Source organism: Haliotis rubra, unplaced genomic scaffold, assembly GCF_003918875.1.
Source record: "Haliotis rubra isolate DU_JTF1 unplaced genomic scaffold, ASM391887v1 Scf948, whole genome shotgun sequence".
Taxonomy (NCBI): Eukaryota; Metazoa; Mollusca; class Gastropoda; order Lepetellida; family Haliotidae; genus Haliotis; species Haliotis rubra.
In genome coordinates this window covers 173,007-195,184 of record NW_025767688.1, presented here as the reverse complement: position 1 = coordinate 195,184, position 22,178 = coordinate 173,007, and the positions used below count along the sequence as shown (strand labels likewise).

Here is a 22,178-nt window from a genome sequence, read left to right as displayed (position 1 = left end):
TCTTAGCAGGCATATTTTTTTCTTACTAGAGTAGTCCAAGTCCTACATTCTTAATGCTGAGAATTATTCAATGAAGTTCGTGTCAAGTATATTAACTGCTTTTCATATATTCAAGGGGAGTTAATGGTACCATTTTGATTTATAATGTGACTCAGAAATATAATTCCTTTGCCCTATACATTTCTTGGAAACAACCCGGTTTTCCTTCTACTAAGATGTTATAATTGCATCCATATTGATTGGCTTAATATATCCCTTCCCTCAGATGCCTGTTGAGGGGCCAATAAACGCCTGACCATGCCTTCAGGTACATCTATCCAAAATTATTTGTGTTTTTAGGTGGTATATGTTTGATAATATATTCTTCATCAGCCGTCCATAGCCTTCACATGTTTGGAATGTATATTGAAGCATTATTTTTCCATATTGTATCCTTATTCAATAATCTCAATCCATATAAACTTTTGTGCTTTAATGGTATTTTTTCTAACCGGAACATTAATGCAATATAGAACAAGTTTTATGGATAACAACTTCTTTATTTCGTGAGTGCACGACGTTTCGATACCGATTCTTGTACCGTTGTCAAGCAGGAGTGACACATGAAGTGGAGGAGCTACATATATATACTGTATATAATAATGAAACAACATAATAGACAAAACAACATAAATTGCCATGATTGGCTGTAAGCAGTAAGCTGATGAAGCCTATGTGAGTTCACAAAGGATAGTGACTGGAAGCCAGAGATGTAGTTACAATGAGATGTTTATACAATAGATGCGATGTTTATATACAATAGATTGGGCTTGGTGGAGAGTGGATCATAAGCTGATGGAATGGAAGTATCCTTGGTCACAGTTGATGGTGGGCTTGTGGCGTTTGATGTGAATGGCTTCTGTGAGCTTGCGTTTAGTAGGGGAATCCCGTTTGGTTGTTGGCGAGAATGGTGATGTCGGACCACTATATTAGATGATTAGGGTTAAGCTTTGATGTGGTCAGAGATAGCTGATTTAATTGTCGGAATTAACAGAGAGGTGCGATGTTCTTTGACTCAGGTGTTGATGGGTAGGGATGTTTCACCTATGTAGCATTGTCCACAATCACAGTTTATTTTGTAAAATAACACATTTCAGGTTGTTGTTGTTGACGGTGGGTTGTTTTTCTTCCGTTGGCATGGAGGAGGAGGTTGTTGAGGCTGGAGAGGGTTGTGTCTATGCCTACCTGTTGTTTTAAGAGTCAGCTGATTTGGTGTGATGGTTTTACCAATGTAGGGGATGGATATCTTGATGGGGGCTGATTCTGGTTTAGATCTTTTGGCAGGAGGTGAAAGCGTTGCTTCGATGGTTCTGTTGACTATTTCAGGTGGGTAGTGGTTGCATTCTACAAAGACTTTCCTCAGGTGTTCAATTTCTTCCTGTAGGTTTGTTGAGCAGATGTTTTTGGCTCTTCTGGTCAATGTAGAGATGACGCCGGTCTTGACTTTGGGGCGTCATCTCTACATTGACCAGATCCTCCTCCACCAAGCCCAATCTATTGTATAAACATCTCATTGTAACTACGTCTCAACTTCTAAAATGCCACTCAAACAAGTGGAACATCAATGCCTCCATATTTTAGAGTGGAAGTCACTACTGCTCATTTTACCTTGTCTCTTTTTCCTTGCCAGATAAAGTTAATAAGTTTCCTTGTGGTACGTCAATTGTGTCATCTGGCGGGGTGGGTATAGAAGAAAAAAAGATGATTTACTTTTGGTAAAAGTAATGATTTCAGAACAACATTCCTCCCCATAGGTGTAAGTGATCTGAAGGACCACATTATCATCTCCTTATCTATGTCTTCAACTTTTTCTGTATAATTGATATTTATCATTGAGTCATCAAGATCTGCATCAAAATTAATGCCCAAAAGTTTGGTGCGATTGTGACCAATCAAGGGTTGTACTCTTTGCATTGTTTGTGTCTGGATCTATTTTTAGATCCTGTCCCATATCAATCTGGTTTTTTCTGCGTTTACCTTGAGTCCTGAACATCTATCTAGCAGAGAATTTCCAGTGTACTGAGTACTCCATACAGACTTTTTCCGTCTCATCTAATGACACTGTAGTATCATCAGCAAATTGTGCGAGAAGACTTTCCAAGGGACCTATTTGAACACCTTTATGTTCTTATTGGTTTGTAAATAATCGAGACTGTACAAGACAATCCAGTGATCAGCAGCAACAGCACCGACCTCACGCAATTTGGATACGACCACATGTGTCAACCAAGTCAGCAAACCTTACCACCCGATTCCGTTTGGCGGTTGCTGAAGACCAATTCTAACCGGAACTTCACGGGTCCACGTTTTAAACTGGTTCCAGGCCTATACACGCCCTAATTATGACTCTTGATCGCCATACCGGTTCACTTGTACTACGTAGAAACCCTACACAGTCTACGGTGCTGTAGTCAGTGATACTGGCCCTACATGACCAGCAACAACCACAATTCTCCATCAACCAGCTATAGCAAATGCCGACCTTTGTCGAACTCCGAAGGCTTCAAATGCGAGGCCCGCCGGTGATATAGAAACTCCTAGACCACCCGACGGAATGGCGCCAGAATTTGGAAGCATTCGGTAACTCACTATGACGTACTGGGTCGTCCTTGCTATCTATTGCCCCATGATGACACTGACGACCCACTAGAGGCTGTCTGTGTTTTACAACATGGATACATCCTGGTGTCAAGCCCTACAACCACAGCTTATGCCTGTTGATATTCCCTATGACTGTTTTTATATCTTATTCCAGACTCCATACTTTTGTGGTGACTTTCTACGTTTATGTGTCATAAATCGCATCAACACGTCAGAATATCCCAAAATTCTGAAAAATGTCCTAGTTTAATTGCATTTTGACAGTAGAGCAAATGGCTATAAAGATGTCTGTGGTTGCGACGGGATTTTCGCAAATGGCCATGGCGATGATGAGGGCGGCTCATATTGTGTCTGTCCTGGTGGTTACTGTGCTATCAGAGACTCTGTCCACAGACGTGTACCCTTGTCCACCCTTCCTCCCGCCCTGCACAGTCCTTCCAGGACCCTCGAATCTGTCCGCAGATAGCGGAGTATTGTTTCTCTTACGACAGAACCTCCATCATAGGTGAGTGTCCCAGAAACTGTATCGGCGTGTGAAGCTCGCGTAATGTCTCCGTGCTGAGAAAATTTAAAGTATAAATATGTATAGGTATTATTACATATTATATTATGTATTTAGGAGTTCCCAGGAGACACCTATATTGTGTCAGCTGCATACACGTTCTCGTGACGTTCACTGCAGACTCTCCTCCTCCCGCAGTGGGTTGATGGGCAATGACACAACCGGAATAATGGTCAAATAGTAAACTCAACACTTTTACCGATATTGAGTAAAATGTGTTCTGTCCGGCTTTAGCAGCAATTATCATTTAAAGCGACATATTAAACAAATTGAAATCACCACCTTCAGGCTTGACACAGTGTTTCACAATCGGTATCTAATACCGTTTATGGGCCCACTACAGTACCGGTATTTTGAAGAATCCGGGTCCAATGATTGAATAGTCCGATACTACAGTCGTCTGAGGTGTAGCAGCACTGGACTGATGCTACAGTTGTCTGAGTGTAGCAACACTGGACTGATGCTACAGTTGTCTGAGTGTAGCAACACTGGACTGATGCTATAGTTGTCTGAGTGCAGCAACACTGGACTGATACTACAGTTGTCTGAGTGTAGCAACACTGGACTGATGCTACAGTTGTCACAGAGTGTAGCAACTTACTGGACTGATGCTACAGTTCTCTGAGTGCAGCAACACTGTACTGATGCTATAGTTGTCTGGAGTGTAGCAGCACTGGACTGATGCTATAGTTGTCTGAGTGCAGCAACACTGGACTGATACTACAGTTGTCACTGAGTGTAGCAGCACTGGACTGATGCTACAGTTGTCACAGGTGTAGCAGCACTGGACTGATGCTATAGTTGTCTGAGTGTAGCAACACTGGAGCTGATGCTACAGTCGTCTGAGTGTAGCAACACTGGACTGATGCTACAGTTGTCTGAGTGTAGCAGCACTGGACTGATGCTACAGTTGTCTGAGTGTAGCAACACTGGACTGATGCTACAGTTGTCTCAGTGTAGCAGCACTGGACTGATGCTACAGTTGTCTAGGTGTAGCAGCACTGGACTGATGCTACAGTTGTCTGAGTGTAGCAACTTACTGGACTGATGCTACAGTTGTCTGAGTGTAGCACTTACTGGACTGATGCTATAGTTGTCTGAGGTCTTAGCAAGCACTGGACTGATGCTACAGTTGTCTGAGTGTAGCAGCACTGGACTGATGCTACAGTTGTCTGAGTGTAGCAGCACTGGACTGATGCTACAGTTGTCTGAGTGTAGCAAGCACTGGACTGATGCACTATAGTTGTCTGAGTGCAGCAGCACTGGACTGATGCTATAGTTGTACGGGTGCAGCAACACTGGACTGATACTACGGTTGTCTGAGTGCAGCAGCACTGGACTGATGCTATAGTTGTCTGGGTGCAGCAACACTGGACTGATGCTACAGTTGTCTGAGTGCGGCAAGCACTGGACTGATGCTATAGTTGTCTGCGAGTGTAGCAACACTGGACTGATACTACAGTTGTCTGAGTGCAGCAGCACTGGACTGATGCTATAGTTGTCTGAGTGTAGCAACACTGGACTGATGCTACAGTTGTCTGAGTGTAGCAACACTGGACTGATGCTATAGTCGTCTGAGTGTAGCAACACTGGACTGATGCTACAGTTCTCTGAGTGTAGCAACACTGTACTGATGCTATAGTTGTCTGAGTGTAGCAGCACTGGACTGATGCTATAGTTGTCTGAGTGTAGCAACACTGGGCTGATGCTACAGTTGTCTGAGTGTAGCAGCACTGTACTGATGCTATAGTTGTCTGAGTGTAGCAGCACTGGACTGATGCTATAGTTGTCTGGAGTGTAGCAACACTGGACTGATACTACAGTTGTCTGCAGTGTAGCGGCACTGGACTGATGCTATAGTTGTTACTGAGTGTAGCAGCACTGGTCTGATGCTATAGTTGAAATACGGGTGTAGCAGCACTGGACTGATGCTACGGTCGTCTGAGTGTAGCAACGCTGGACTGATGCTGCAGTTGTCTGAGTGTAGCAACACTGGACTGATGCTACGGTTGTCTGAGTGTACGCAACACTGGACTGATGCTACGGATTTGTCACGGAGTGTAGCAGCACTGGACTGATGCTACAGGTTGATCTGGGGCGGTGTAGCAACACTGGACTGATGCTACGGTTGTCTGGTGTAGCAACACTGGACTGATGCTACGGTTGTCTGGTGCGTGTAACACTGGACTAATGTTATGGATTTGTCTGAGCGTAGCGGCACTGGACTGATGCTGCTATGGTTGTCTGGAGTGTAGCAACACTGGACTAATGCTGCAGTTGTCTGGAGTGTAGCAACACTGGACTGATGCTATAGTTGTCTGAGTGCAGCAACTTGCTGGACTGATGCTATAGTTGTCTGAGTGTAGCAACACTGGACTGATGCTACAGTTCTCTGAGTGTAGCAACACTGTACTGATGCTACAGTTGTCTGAGGTGTAGCAGCACTGGACTGATGCTATAGTTGTCTGAGTGTAGCAACACTGGACTGATGCTACAGATTCTCTGAGTGTAGCAACACTGTACTGATGCTATAGTTGTCACAGGTGTAGCAGCACTGGACTGATGCTATAGTTGTCTGAGTGTAGCAACACTGGACTGATACTACAGTTGTCTGAGTTAGCAGCACTGGACTGATGCTATAGTTGTCTGAGTGTAGCAACACTGGTCTGATGCTATAGTTGATACAGAGTGTAGCAACACTGGACTGATACTACAGTCGTCTGAGTGTAGCCAGCAACACTGGACTGGCTACAGTTGTCTGAGTGTAGCAACACTGGACTGATGCTACAGTTGTCTGAGATGTAGCAACACTGGACTGATGCTACGGTTGTGCGGAGTGTAGCAGCACTGGACTGATGCTACAGTTGATCTGAGTGTAGCAAGCACTGGACTGATGCTACAGTTGTCTGAGTGCAGTAACACTGGACTGGTGCTACAGTTGTCTGAGTGTAGCAGCACTGGACTGATGCTATAGTTGATACAGGTGTAGCAGCACTGGACTAATGCTACAGTTGTCTGAGTGTAGCAGCACTGGACTAATGCTACGGTTGTCACGATTGTAGCAACGCTGGACTGATGCTACAGTTGTCTGGGTGCTTAGCTTACTTGCTGGACTGATGCTACAGTTGTCACAGAGTGCAACACTGGACTGATGCTATAGTTGTCTGCAGGTGTAGCAACACTGGATTGATCTACGGTTGTCTGAGTGTAGCAACTGGACTGATGCTATAGTTGTCTGAGTGCAGCAACACTGGACTGATACTGCGGTTGTCTGAGTGTAGCAGCACTGTACTGATATACAGTTGTAGCAGGTGTAGCACTGGACTGATGCTACAGTTCTCTGGTGTAGCAACACTGTACTGATGCTATAGTTGTCTGAGTGTGGCAGCACTGGACTGATGCTACAGTTGTCTGGGTGTAGCAACACTGGACTGATGCTACAGTTGTCTGAGTGTAGCAACGCTGGACTGATGCTACAGTTGTCTGGTGTAGCAACACTGGACTGATGCTACGGTTGTCTGGAGGTGTAGCAGCACTGGACTGATGCTACAGTTGTCTGAGTGTAGCAACACTGGACTGATGCTACAGTTGTCTGAGGTGTAGCAACACTGGACTGATGCTACAGTTGTCTGCGAGTGTAGCAACACTGGACTGATGCTACAGTTGTCTGAGTGTAGCAACACTGGACTGATGCTATAAGTTGTCTGAGTGTAGCAGCACTGGACTGATGCTATAGTTGTCTGAGTGCAGCAACTTACTGGACTGATACTACAGTTGTCACTGGAGGTGTAGCAGCACTGGACTGATGCTACGAAAGTTGTCTGCAGGTGTAGCAAGCACTGGACTGATGCTATAGTTGATGCAGGTGTAGCAACACTGGATTGATCCTACAGTTGTCTGAGTGTAGCAACACTGAACCGATGCTATAGTTGTCTGAGGTGCAGCAACACTGGACTGATACTACGGTTGTCGCAGGTGTAGCAACACTGGACTGATGCTATAAGTTGTCTGAGTGTAGCAGCACTGGTCTGATGCTATGGTTGTCACGGAGTGTAGCAGCACTGGACGGATGCTACAGTCGTCTGAGTGTAGCAACACTGGACTGATGCTACAGTTGTCTGAGTGTAGCAGCAGCACTGGACTGATGCTACGGTTGTCTGAGTGTAGCGAACACTGGACTGATGCTACAGTTGTCTGGAGGTGTAGCACTGGACTGATGCTACAGTTGATACCGAGATGTGGCAACACTGGACTGATGCTACAGTTGTCACAGGTGTAGCAACACTGGACTCGATGCTACAGTTGTCTGGAGTGCGGTAACACTGGACTAATGTTACAGTTGTCTGAGCGTAGCGGCACTGGACTGATGCTATAGTTGATCTGGAAGTGTAGCAACACTGGACTAATGCTACGGTTGATACGAGTGTAGCAACACTGGACTGATGCTATAGTTGTCTGCAGGTGCAGCAACACTGGACTGATGCTATAGTTGTCTGAGGTGTAGCAGCTTACTGGACTGATGCTACAGTTCTCTGAGTGTAGCAACACTGTACTGATGCTATAGTTGATACGAGAGTGTAGCAGCACTGGACTGATGCTATAGTTGTCTGAGTGTAACGCACACGGACTGATGCTCACAGTTCTCTGAGTGTAGCAACACTGTACTGATGCTATAGTTGATCTGAGTGTAGCGGCACTGGACTGATGCTATAGTTGTCACGAGTGTGCTAACACTGGACTGATACTACAGTTGTCTGAGTGTAGCAGCACTGGACTGATGCTATAGTTGTCACGAGGTAGCAACACTGAATTCTGGTTGCTATAGTTGTCTGAGTGTGTAACACTGGACTGATGCTACGTCGTCATGCAGGTGTAGCAACACTGGACTGATGCTACAGTTGTCTGAAGTGTAGCAACACTGGACTGATGCTACGGTTGTCTGAAGTGTAGCAACACTGGACTGATGCTACAGTTGTCTGAGTGTAGCTTGGCACTGGACTGATGCTACGGTTGTCACAGTGTAGCAACGCTGGACTGATGCTACAGTTGTCTGAGTGCAGTAACGCTGGACTGGTGCTACGGTTGTCTGCAGGTGTAGCGGCACTGGACTGATGCTATGGTTGATACACGGGTGTAGCAACTGCTGGACTAATGCTGCGGTTGTCTGCAGGTGTAGCAGCACTGGACTAATGCTACAGTTGTCTGAGTGTAGCAGCAGCTGGACTGATGCTACAGTTGTGCAGGTGTAGCAACGCTGGACTGATGCTACGGTTGTCTGAGTGTAGCAACGCTGGACTGATGCTATAGTTGTCTGATTGGTAGCAACACTGGATTGATCCTACAGTTGTCTGGTGTGGCAACACTGGACTGATGCTATAGTTGTCTGAGTGCAGCAACACTGGACTGATGCTGCGGTTGTCACAGGTGTAGCGGCACTGCGCTTTGATGCTACGGTTGTCTGAGTGTAGCAGCACTGGACTGATGCTACAGTTCTCTGGAGTGCAGCAACGCTGTACTTCGATGCTATGGTTGTCACGAGTGTAGCGGCACTGGACTGATCTTTACGGTTGTCTGAGGTGTAGCAACACTGGACTGATGCTACGGTTACATGCGAGGTGTAGCAACACTGGACTGATGCTACAGTTGTCTGGAGTGTAGCAGCACTGGACTGATGCTACAGTTGTCTGAGTGTAGCAACGCTGGACTGATGCTACAGTTGTCTGAGTGTGGCAACACTGGACTGATGCTACGGTTGTCTGGTGTAGCAACACTGGACTGATGCTACGGTTGTCATGCAGTGTAGCAACACTGGACTGATGCTATAGTTGTCTGAGTGTAGCAACACTGGACTGATGCTATAGTTGATACGGGTGCAGCAACGCGCTGGACTGATACTACGGTTGATCTGAGTGTAGCAGCACTGGACTGATGCTACAGTTGTCTGGAGTGTAGCAGCAATGCTGGACTGATGCTATAGTTGTCTGGAGTGTAGCAACACTGGATTGATCCTACAGTTGTCTGCAGTGTAGCAACTTACTGGACCGATGCTATAGTTGTCTGAGTGCAGCAACGCTGGACTGATACTACGGTTGTCTGGAGTGTAGCAACACTGGACTGATGCTACTGGTTGTCTGAGTGTAGCAACACTGGACTGATGCTACGGTTGTGCAAGGTGTAGCAGCACTGGACTGATGCTACAGTTGTCTGAGTGTAGCAACACTGGACTGATGCTACAGTTGTACTGAGTGTAGCAACACACGGACTGATGCTACGGTTGTCTGAGTGTAGCAGCACTGGACTGATGCTACAGTTGTCTGGGTGTAGCAACTTGCTGGACTGATGCTACAGTTACGATATTCAGGTGTAGCAACACTGGACTGATGCTATATTGAAAATGCGAGTTGTCTGGACTGATGCTAGCAACACTGGAGCACTGATGCTATTAGTTGTCACGAGTGTAGCAGCACTGGACTGATGCTATAGTTGTCTGAGTGCAGCAACACTGGACTACGATACTACAGTTGTCTGGGTGTAGCAACACTTGGACTGATGCTACGGTTGTATACAGGTGTAGCAACACTGGACTGATGCTATAGTTGTCACAGAGTGTAGCAACACTGGATTGATCCTACAGTTGTCACTGAGTGTAGCAACACTGGACCGATGCTATAGTTGTCTGAGTGCGGCAGCACTGGACTGATACTACGGTTGTCTGAGTGTAGCAGCTTACTGGACTGATGCTACGGTTGTCACCGAGTGTAGCAGCACTGGACTGATGCTACAGTTGTCTGAGAGTGTAGCAACACTGGACTGATGCTACGGTTGATGCAGGTGTATCAACACTGGATTGATCACTACGGATGCAGGTGTAGCAACACTGGACTGATGCTACAGTTGTCTGGAGTGCAGCAACTTGCTGGACTGATACTACGGTTGTCACGAGAAGTAGCAACACTGTACTGATGCTACAGTTGTCTGCAAGGTGTAGCAACACTGGACCTGATGCTACAGTTCTCTGAGTGTAGCAACACTGTACTGATGCTATAGTTGTCTACGAGTGTAGCAGCACTGGACTGATGCTATAGTTGTCTGGTGTAGCGGCACTGGACTGATGCTACAGTTGTCACGGAATGTAGCAACACTGGTCTGATGCTACAGTTGTCTGAGTGTAGCAGCTTACTGGACTGATGCTATAGTTGTCTGAGTGTAGCAGCACTGGACTGATGCTACAGTTGTCTGAGTGTAGCAACACTGGACTGATGCTACAGTTGTCTGGTGTAGCAGCACTGGACTGATGCTGCGGTTGTCTGAAGGTGTAGCAACACTGGACTAATGTTACAGTTGATACGGAGGTGTAGCAGCACTGGACTGATGCTACAATTGTCTACGAGTGTAGCAGCGCACTGGACTGATGCTACAGTTGTCTGAAGTGTAGCAACACTGGACTGATGCTATAGTTGTCTGGAGTGTAGCAGCTTGCTGGACTGATGCTATAGTTGTCTGAGTGCAGCAACACTGGACTGATACTGCGGTTGTCTGAGGTGTAGCAACGCTGGACTGATGCTACGCAGTCGTCTGAGTGTAGCAACACTGGACTGATTGCTATAGTCGATGCAGATGTAGCAACACTGGCCTGATGCTATAGTTGTCTGGAGTGTACGCACCACTGGATTGATGCTACAGTTGTCTGAGTGTAGCAACGCACTGGACTGATGCTACAGTTATAGTTGTCTGAGTGCAGCAACACTGGACTGATACTATAGTTGATGCAGGTGTAGCAACGCGGACTGATGCTGCGGTTGTCTGGGTGTAGCAACGCTGGACTGATGCTACGGTTTGTCTGAGTGTAGCAACACTGGACTGATGCTATAGTTGTCTGGAGTGTAGCAGCACTGGACTGATGCTATAGTTGTCTGCAGGTGCAGCAACACTGGACTGATACTACGGTTGATATGAGTGCGGCAACACTGGACTGATGCTACAGTTGTCTGGAGTGTGGCAGCTTACTGGACTGATGCTATAGTTGTCTGAGTGTAGCAACACTGGATTGATCACTACAGTTGTCTGGAGTGTAGCAGCACTGGACTGATACTATGAATTTGATACGAGTAGCAGCAACACTTTGGACTGATACTACAGTTGATACGAGTGTAGCAACACTTTGGACTGATGCTACAGTTGTCTGAGAGTGTAGCAACACTGGACTGATGCTACGGAGTTACTCGAGTGTAGCAACTGTACTGTACTGATGCTATAGTTATCTGAGTGTAGCAGCACTGGACTGATACTATAGTTGTCTGCAGTGCAGCGGCGCTGGACTGATATTGCGGTTGTCACGAATGTAGCAGCAGCTTTGGACTGATGCTATAGTCAAATGTTGGTGTAGCAACTTACTGGACTGATGCTACAGTTGTCTGAGGTGTAGCAATACTGGACTGATGCTACAGTTGTCTGAGTGTAGCAACTTCCGGACTGATGCTATAGTTGTCTGGAGTGCGGCAGCGCGGACTGATACTACGGTTGTCGCAGGTGTGGCAACACTGGTTGATGCTTTACGGTTGATGAGTGTGGCGGCACTGGACTGATGCTACGGTTGTCACGAGTGTAACGCATGGACTGATGCTATAGTTGCGTCGCGGTGTGGCGGCGCTGGACTGATGCTATGGTTGTCACGAGTGCAGCAACACTGGTTCCCGATACTACAGTTGTCTGAGTGTAACAACACTGGACTGATGCTACAGTTGTCACGGAAGTGTAGCGCAACGCTGGACTGATGCTATAGTTATGCAGGTGTGGCAACGCTGGTTGATCACCACCGGTTGATAGTGTAGCAACACTGGACCCGTGCTACCGGTTGATAAGGTGCGTAAAACTGGACTGATACTACGCAGTTGTCTGAGTGTAACACTGGACTGATGGTACAGTTGTCTGATGTAGCAGCACTGGACTGATGCTACGGTTGTCTGGAAGTGTAGCAGCACTGGACTGATGCTACAGTTGTCACGAGTATCAACACTGGATTGATCCACTACAGTTGATACGAGGTGGCAGCAGCACTGGACTGATGCTTACCGGTTGTCTGAGTGCAGCAGCACTGGACTGATGCAGTTGTCACAGGTGTAGCAACACTGTTGCTGATGCTGCAGTTGTCACGAGTGTAGCAACACTGGACTGATGCTGCAGTTCTCTGAGTGTGGCAACGCCTTGTACTGATGCTGGTGATACCAGGTGTAGCAGCACTGGACTGATGCTATAGTTGTCTGAGAGATGCTTGTACTGGACTGATGCTACAGTTGTCTGAGTGTAACAACGCACTGGTCTGATGCTACAGTTGTCTGAGTGTAACAGCACTGGACTGATATAGTTGATAAAGGTGTAGCAGCGCGGACTGATGCTACAGTTGATAACGAATTATTTAACGGCTTGCTGGACTTTGATGCTACGGTTGTCTGGAGTGTAGCAACTTACTGGACTGATGCTACCAGTTGTCTGAGTGTAGCAACACTGGACTAATGTTACGGTATTGTCGCAGGTGTAGCGGCACTGGACTGATGCTACAGTTTATGCAGAGTGTAGCAGCACTGGACTGATGCTACAGTTGTCTGAGTGTAGCAACACTGGACTGATGCTATAGTTGTCTGAGTGTAGCAACACTGGACTGATGCTATAGTTGTCTGAAGTGCAGCAACTGGACTGATACTACAGTTGATACGGTAGTAGCAGCACTGGATGATGCTACAGTCGTCACGAATTAACAACAGCACTGGACTGATGCTATGGTCGTCTGGATGGCAACACTGGATTGATCCTACAGTTGTCTGAGTGTAGCAACACTGGACTGATGCTACAGTTGTCTGAGTGTAGTAACTGGACTGATGCTATAGTTGTGGTGGAAGCAGCTTGCTGGACTGATACTACGGTTGATGCAGCTGTAGCACTGTACTGATGCTGCAGTTGTCTGAGTGTAACAGCTTACTGGACTGATGCTACGGTTGTCTGGTGCTGTACTGGACTGATCACTACAATTGTCTGAGTGCAGCAACACTGTACTTCGATACTATAGTTGTCTGGAATGTAGCAGCACTGGACTGATCTTTATAGTTGATCTGAGTGCAGCAACACTGGACTGATGCTACAGTTGTCTGGAGTGTAGCAACGCACTGGTCTGATCTTTACAGTTGTGCTGAGTGTAGCAACACTGGACTGATGCTATAGTTGTCCGAGTGTAGCAGCACTGGATTTGATCCTACAGTTGTCTCGGAGTGCAGCTTGTACTGGACCGATGCTATAGTTGATACGGGTGCAGCACTGGACTGATACCACGAAGTTGTCACTGAGTGCAGCAGCACCGTACTGATGCTTTACAGTTGTCTGGAGTGTGGCAGCAACACTGGACTGATGCCGCCGCTGATGAAAGTCTGCTGGAGTGCAAGCACCGGACCGATGCTACAGTTGTCACAGCAGTATCAGCACTGGATCCTACAGTTATCTGAGTGTAGCTGGTTAGACATGAAGCTACAGTTGTCTTTTCGAGAGTGTAGCAACACTGGACTGATGCTACAGTTGTCTGCAGGTGTAGCAAGCACTGGAGATCAATGATGCAAGAAGCAATTGAGTGTAGCAACACCGGACCTGATGCTACAGTTGATCTGGAGGTGCAGCAGCACTTTGGACTGATGCCTGGTTGTCTGAGTGCAGCGCAACACTGGACCTGATGCTATAGTTGTCTGAGTGTAGCAACACTGGACTGATGCTACAGTTAGTGCAGTGTAGCAACACTGGACTGATGCTACAGTTGTCTGAGTGCAGCAACACTGGACTGATGCTGGCAGTTGATACGAGTGTAGCAACACTGGACTGAGTACAGGTTGTCTGGAGTGTAGCAGCACTGGACTGATGCTATAGTCGTCTGATGTAGCAACACTGGCCCTGATGCTACAGTTGTCTGAGTGTAGCACCACTGGATTGATGCTACAGTTGTCTGAGTGCCAGCGAACACCGGACACGCTGCTACTGATGTCTGACCACCAACACTGGAGTGATGCTGGAGTTGTTCGAGCAACACTGGACTGATGCTACAGTTGTCTCGGAGAGTGTAGCAACACTGGACTGGATGCTACAGTTGTCTGAGTGTAGCAAACACTGGACCGATAACACGGTTGTTCGGAGTGTAGCAACACTGGACTGATCCTATATAGTTGTCTCGAGTGTAGCAGCACCGGACCGATGCTATAGTTGTCGAGTGCAGCAACACTGACTGATACTACAGTTGTCTGAGTGTAGCAACACTGGACTGATGCTACGGTTGTCTGCAGTGTGTAGCAACACTGGACTGAGTACAGCCACTCGTACCGATGCTTAGTGTAGCAACACCGGATTGATGCTACTACAGTTGTCTGGAGTGTAGCAACACTGGACTGATGCTATAGTTGTCTGAGTGCAGCAACACTGGACACGATGCTACAGTTGTCTGGAGGTTGTCTGAGTGCTACGGCAACACTGGACTGATGCTAAGAAGTTGTCTGAGTGTAGCAACACTGGACTGATGCTGGAGCAGTTGATGCTACAGTTGTCTGGAGCAGCAGCAACACTGACCACTGATGCTACAGTTGTCTGAGTGTAGCAGCACTGGACTGATGCTGGGCACCATGCCAGTTGTCTTGAGTGTAGCAACACTGGACTGATGCTACAGTTGTCTGAGTAGCAGCAACACTGGACTGATGCTATAGTTGTCTGGAGTGTAGCAACACTGGACTGATGCTACAGTTGTCTGAGTGTAGCAACACCGGACTGATGCTACAGTTGTCTGAGTGTAGCAACACTGGACTGATGCTGTCTGAGTGTCTGAGTGTGATGCTACAGCTGGGTTCGAGTGCAGAAATACTGGACTAATGCTGTTGTGCAGCACGGTCTGAGTGTAGCAACACTGGACTGATGCTACAGTTGTCTGAGTGTAGCAACACTGGACCGATGCTACATAGTTTCGTCTGAGTGTAGCAACACTGGACCTGATGCTACAGTTGTCTGAGTGTAGCAGCACTGGACTGATGCTACAGTTGTCTGAGAGTTAAGCAACACTGACCGATACTACAGTTGTCTGAGTGTAGCAACACTGGACTGATGCTGGTAGTTGCCCGAGTGTAGCAACACTGGACTGATGCTACAGTTGTTCGAGTGTAGCAACACTGGACTGATCCTACAGTTGTCTGAGTGTAGCAACACTGGACTGATGCTGCTGCAGTTGTCTGGAGTGTAGCAACACTGGACTGATGCTTTACAGTTGTCGCTGGAGTGTAGCAACACTGACTGATGCTATAGTTGTCTGAGTGTAGCAACACTGGACTGATGCTATAGTTTGTCTCGAGTGCAGCAGCACTGGACTGATGCTACAGTTGTCTGAGTGTAGCAACACTGGACTGATGCTACGAGTTGTCTGAGTGTAGCAACACTGGACTGATGCTACAGTTGTCTGAGTGTAGCAACACTGGACTAATGCTACAGTTGTCTGGGTGTAGCAGCACTGACTGATGCTACGGTTGTCTGAGTGTAGCAACACTGGACTGATGCTACAGTTGTCGTGAGGCGGTGATAGCACACACTGAGTGTGCAGCACTGGACTGATGCTAGAAGTTGTCTGGAGTGTAGCAGCACTGGACTGATGCTACAGTTGTCTGAGTGCAGCAACACTGGACTGATGCTATAGTTGTCTGGAGTGTAGCCAACACTGGACTGATGCTACGGTTGTCGCGAGTGTAGCAACACTGGACTGATGCTGCAGTTGTCTGGAGTGCAGCAACACTGGACTGATACTACAGTTGTCTGAGTGTAGCAACACTGGACTGATGCTACAGTTGTCTGAGTGCAGCAACACTGGACTGATGCTACAGTTGTCTGAGTGTAGCAGCACTGGACTGATGCTACAGTTGTCTGGAGTGTAGCAACACTGGACTGATGCTGCAGTTGTCTGAGTGTAGCAACACTGGACTGATGCTACAGTTGTCTGAGTGCAGCAGCACTGGACTGATGCTACAGTTGTCTGAGTGTAGCAGCACTGGACTGATGCTACGAGTTTGTCTACGAGTGTAGCAGCACTGGACTGATGCTACAGTTGTCACAGTGTAGCAGCACTGGACTGATGCTATAGTTGTCTGAGTGTAGCAACACTGGACTGATGCTATAGTTGTCTGAGTGCAGCAACACTGGACTGATACTACAGTTGTCTGAGTGTAGCAACACTGGACTGATGCTGAGTGTAGCAGCACTGGACTGATCTGGAGTGTAGCAACACTGGACTGATGCTATAGTTGTCTGAGTGTAGCAACACTGGACTGATGCTACAGTTGTCTGAGTGTAGCAACACTGGACTGATGCTATAGTTGTCTGAGTGCAGCAACACTGGACTGATACTACAGTTGTCTGAGTGTAGCAACACTGGACTGATGCTACAGTTGTCTGAGTGTAGCAACACTGGACTGATGCTACAGTTGTCTGAGTGTAGCAGCAACACTGGACTGATGCTATATAGTTGTCTCCGAGTGTGAGCAAAGCACACTGGACTGATGCTACAGTTGTCTGAGTGCAGCAACACTGGACTGATGCTACAGTTGTCTGAGTGTAGCAACACTGGACTGATGCTACAGTTGTCTGAGTGTAGCAACACTGGACTGATGCTACAGTTGTCTGAGTGTAGCAACACTGGATTGATGCTACAGTTGTCTGAGTGTAGCAACACTGGACTGATGCTATAGTTGTCTGAGTGCAGCAACACTGGACTGATACTACAGTTGTCTGAGTGTAGCAACACTGGACTGATGCTACAGTTGTCTGAGTGTAGCAACACTGGACTGATGCTACAGTTGTCTGAGTGTAGCAACACTGGACTGATGCTATAGTTGTCTGAGTGTAGCAGCACTGGACTGATGCTATAGTTGTCTGAGTGCAGCAACACTGGACTGATACTACAGTTGTCTGAGTGTAGCAACACTGGACTGATGCTACAGTTGTCTGAGTGTAGCAACACTGGACTGATGCCATAGTTGTCTGAGTGTAGCAACACTGGATTGATCCTACAGTTGTCTGAGTGTAGCAACACTGGACTGATGCTATAGTTGTCTGAGTGCAGCAACACTGGACTGATACTACAGTTGTCTGAGTGTAGCAACACTGGACTGATGCTACAGTTCTCTGAGTGTAGCAACACTGTACTGATGCTATAGTTGTCTGAGTGTAGCAGCACTGGACTGATGCTATAGTTGTCTGAATGCAGCAGAACTGGACTGATATTACGGTTGTCTGAGTGTAGCAGCACTGGACTGATGCTATAGTTGTTTGAGTGTAGCAACACTGGACTGATGCTATAGTTGTCTGAGTGTAGCAGCACTGGACTGATGCTACAGTCGTCTGAGTGTAGCAGCACTGGACTGATGCTACAGTTGTCTGAGTGTAGCAGCACTGGACTGATGCTATAGTTGTCTGAGTGTAGCAACACTGGACTAATGCTACAGTTGTCTGAGTGTAGCAACACTGGACTAATGCTACAGTTGTCTGAGTGTAGCAGCACTGGACTGATGCTATAGTTGTCTGAGTGCAGCAACACTGGACTGATACTACAGTCGTCTGAGTGTAGCAACACTGGACTGATGCTACAGTTGTCTGAGTGTAGCAACACTGGACTGATGCTATAGTTGTCTGAGTGTAGCAACACTGGACTGATGCTATAGTTGTCTGAGTGCAGCAACACTGGACTGATGCTACAGTTGTCTGAGTGTAGCAACACTGGACTGATGCTACAGTTGTCTGAGTGTAGCAGCACTGGACTGATGCTATAGTTGTCTGAGTGTAGCAACACTGGACTGATTCTATAGTTGTCTGAGTGTAGCAACACTGGACTGATGCTACAGTCGTCTGAGTGTAGCAGCACTGGACTGATGCTACAGTTGTCTGAGTGTAGCAGCACTGGACTGATGCTACAGTTGTCTGAGTGTAGCAACACTGGACTGATGCTACAGTTGTCTGAGTGTAGCAACACTGGACTGATGCTACAGTTGTCTGAGTGTAGCAGCACTGGACTGATGCTACAGTTGTCTGAGTGCAGCAACACTGGACTGATACTACAGTCGTCTGAGTGTAGCAACACTGGACTGATGCTACAGTTGTCTGAGTGTAGCAACACTGTACTGATGCTACAGTTGTCTGAGTGTAGCAACACTGGACTGATTGTCTTATAGTTGTCTGAATGTAGCAGCTGACTAGACTGGATGCTATAGTTGTCTGAGTGCAGCAACACTGGGACTGATACTACAGTTGTCTGAGTGAAGCAGCACTGGACTGATGCTATAGTTGTCTGAGTGCAGCAACACTGGACTGATTCTACAGTTGTCTGAGTGTAGCAACACTGGACTGATGCTACAGTCGTCTGAGTGTAGCAACACTGGACTGATGCTACAGTTCTCTGAGTGTAGCAACACTGGACTGATGCTACAGTTGTGACAACTGGGACCTCGTGTCCGTATTGTCTTCATATTGCAGGACCTGACGACTGGGACCTGGTGTCCGTATCGTCTTCATATTACAGGACCTGACGACTGGGACCTGGTGTCCGTATTGTCTTCATATTGCAGGACCTGACGACTGGGACCTGGTGTCCGTATCGTCTTCATATTACAGGACCTGACTACTGGGACCTGGTGTCCGTATTGTCTTCATATTACAGGACCTGACGACTGGGACCTGGTGTCCGTATTGTCTTCATATTTGATAACTGACGGAGGTCCTGACAACTGGGACCTGGTGTGCGACACTTCTCCATGTTTCGGTGGCTCCAATCAGTCCCCTGTGCTCATCTACCCCAAACTGGTCAAGTACTTCTGTGACCCATACCACCGCCTTGGCTATCCCCCTAGTCACGTGGTCACCGGCCTGCTGGAAAACGACGGTGAGAGTGCCCTCCTTATAGACCCGGAACATTCTTGCAACATCTCACCTAAACCTCTACATACATACTTACATGCCTTCATCTCCACATACATACTTACATGCCTTCGTCTCCACACATACCATGCATACATACATACATACATACATACATACATACATACATACATACATACATACGCACGCACGCACGCACGCACGCACGCACGCACGCACGCACGCACGCACGCACGCATGTACGTACGCATGTATGTATGTATGTATGTATGTATGTATGTATGTATGTATGTATGTATGTATGTATGTATGTATGTATGTATGTATGTATGTATGTATGTATGTATGTATGTATGTATGTATATGTATGTGGGTGTGCGTGGGTGCGTGTGTGCGTGCGTGGGTGTGTGGGTGTGTAGCATATCGAGTCCATGTCCTCCGCGCAACTGACACACATAGCTATATTTGTTGAGTTCAAATAACAATAATGTTTGACCGAGAATGATGTTCCTTCAGGGTACTATCCAAACATCGCCGGCTATGACATGGCCAGCGCCGTGCTGCAAGGAGTGCCCGGCTACACTGACTGCAGGTTCATGTTTAGCAGCATGCACATCCACGTGGGCGGGGCCGGAGCTCGCCACGGCACTGAGAACAGAGTGAATGGAAAACGATATGATGGCGAGGTAAACCCAGCATACCCGCTTACGCGGCTCTTACGTCACAGAAATCTTGAAAGATAAGGAGGATTACTTTGAACGAGATTGTGAATAATTACACAATGCAATTTTCAGAAAGTGGTCAAATTTGGGATTACACTTTCTTAGTAAACAGATTGCTGGGTTGAGTCCCATCCGGGAGTTGTGGAAGTCGCAGTGGCTGAGCGGGTTAGGCGGCTGACTTTGTGTGCTGGCTATTACGTGCCTGACTCTGATGGTGTGGGTTCGAATCCGGGATGGGACTCAATCCAACAAAAGTACTAGAATCAGTACTTTACTAAAAAAATGTAATCCCAAATATAACAGATGTTTTAGATTGTGAATGACAGTTGCTCGGAATAGGAAATAATAAAATCTATACCTTGGCGGCCTGTGAATACATGATCAAGTCATGGGAAATGTTCCAGCTATCTGAGTACGGTGACGTTAATCCACCAACTCAATGTTCCAGTTATCTGGGTATGGACACGTTAATCCACCAGCTCAGTGTTCCAGCTATCTGAGTACGGTGACGTTCATCCACCAACTCACTGTTCCAGCTATCTGAGTACGGTGACGTTATTCCACCAACTCAGTGTTCCAGCTATCTGGGTACGGTGACGTTAATCCACCAACTCAATGTTCCAGCTATCTGAGTACGGTGATTATAATCCACCAGCTCAGTGTTCCAGCTATCTGAGTACGGTGACGTTATTCCACCAACTCAGTGGTTCAGCTATCTGAGTACGGTGACGTTAATCCACCAACTCAGTGTTCCAGCTATCTGAGTACGGTGACGTTAATCCACCAACTCAGTGTTCCAGCTATCTGAGTACGGTGACGTTAATCCACCAACTCACTGTTCCAGCTACCTGAAAACGGTGGCGTTAATCCACCAACTCACTGTTCCAGCTATCTGGGTACGGAGACGTTAATCCAACAACTCACTGTTCCAGCTATCTGGGTACGGTGACGTTATTCCACCAACTCAGTGTTCCAGCTATCTGAGTATGGTGACGTTAATCCACCAACTCAGTGTTCCAGCTATCTGGGTACGGTGACGTTAATCCACCAACTCAGTGTTCCAGCTATCTGAGTACGGTGATTATAATCCACCAGCTCAGTGTTCCAGCTATCTGAGTACGGTATTATCCACCAGCTCAGTGTTCCAGCCTCTGAGTAAGGTGACGTTATTCCACCAACTCTCAGCTTTCTGAGTACGGTGATTAATCCACCAACCACCAGCTATCTGAGTACGGTGACGTTAATCCACCAGCTCAGTGTTCCAGCTATCTGAGTACGGTGACGTTATTCCACCAACTCAGTGGTTCAGCAGTGATTATAATCCACCAGCTCTGTTCCAGCTATCTGAGTATGGTGACGTTAATCCACCAGCTCAGTGTTCCAGCTATCTGAGTACGGTTATTCCACCAACTCAGTGTTCCAGCTATCTGGGAGTACGGTGACGTTAATCCACCAACTCAGTGTTCCAGCTATCTGAGTACGGTGACGTTAATCCACCAACTCAGTGTTCCAGCTATCTGGGTACGGTGACGTTAATCCACCAACTCAGTGTTCCAGCTATCTGAGTACGGTGACGTTAATCCACCAACTCACTATCTGAGTAACGGTGATTATAATCCACCAGCTCAGTGTTCCAGCTATCTGGGTACGGTGACGTTAATCCACCAACTCACTGTTCCAGCTATCTGGGTACGGTGACGTTAATCCACCAACTCAGTGTTCCAGCTATCTGAGTACGGTGGCGTTAATCCACCAACTCACTGTTCCAGCTATCTGAGTACGGTGACGTTAATCCACCAACTCACTGTTCCAGTTATCTGGGTACGGTGACGTTAATCCACCAACTCACGGTGTTTCCAGCTACTCTGAACCTGGGTACGGTGGCGTTAATCCCCCAACTCACTGTTCCAGCTATCTGGAGTACGGTGATAATCCAACAACTCACCACCAGCTCACTGTTCCAGCTATCTGAGTACGGTGACGTTAATTCCACCAACTCGGTGGTTCCAGCTATCTGAGTACGGTGACGTTAATCCACCAACTCACTGTTCCAGTTATCTGAGTACGGTGATTATAATCCACCAGCTCAGTGTTCCAGCTATCTGAGTACGGTGACGTTATTCCACCAACTCAGTGGTCCAGCTATCTGAGTACGGTGACGTTAATCCACCAACTCAGTGTTCCAGCTATCTGAGTACGGTGACGTTATTCCACCAACTCAGTGTTCCAGCTATCTGAGTACGGTGACGTTAATCCACCAACTCAGTGTTCCAGCTATCTGAGTACGGTGATTATAATCCACCAACTCAGTGTTCCAGCTATCT

General features: G+C 47.2%; 1 protein-coding gene across 2 annotated transcripts in view; it reads left to right on the top strand.

Annotated features, from left to right (window-relative positions):
- LOC124264845 (putative carbonic anhydrase 1) overlaps positions 1-22,178 on the top strand; it is an 85,720-nt gene that overhangs the window by 27,809 nt on the left and 35,733 nt on the right. For both annotated transcript variants that reach the window (XM_046699627.1, XM_046699626.1), the window contains exons 2-3: positions 18,972-19,136; positions 19,649-19,818. In XM_046699627.1, the coding sequence (XP_046555583.1) occupies positions 18,972-19,136; positions 19,649-19,818 (335 nt within the window). The remainder of the gene's footprint in view (positions 1-18,971; positions 19,137-19,648; positions 19,819-22,178) is intronic.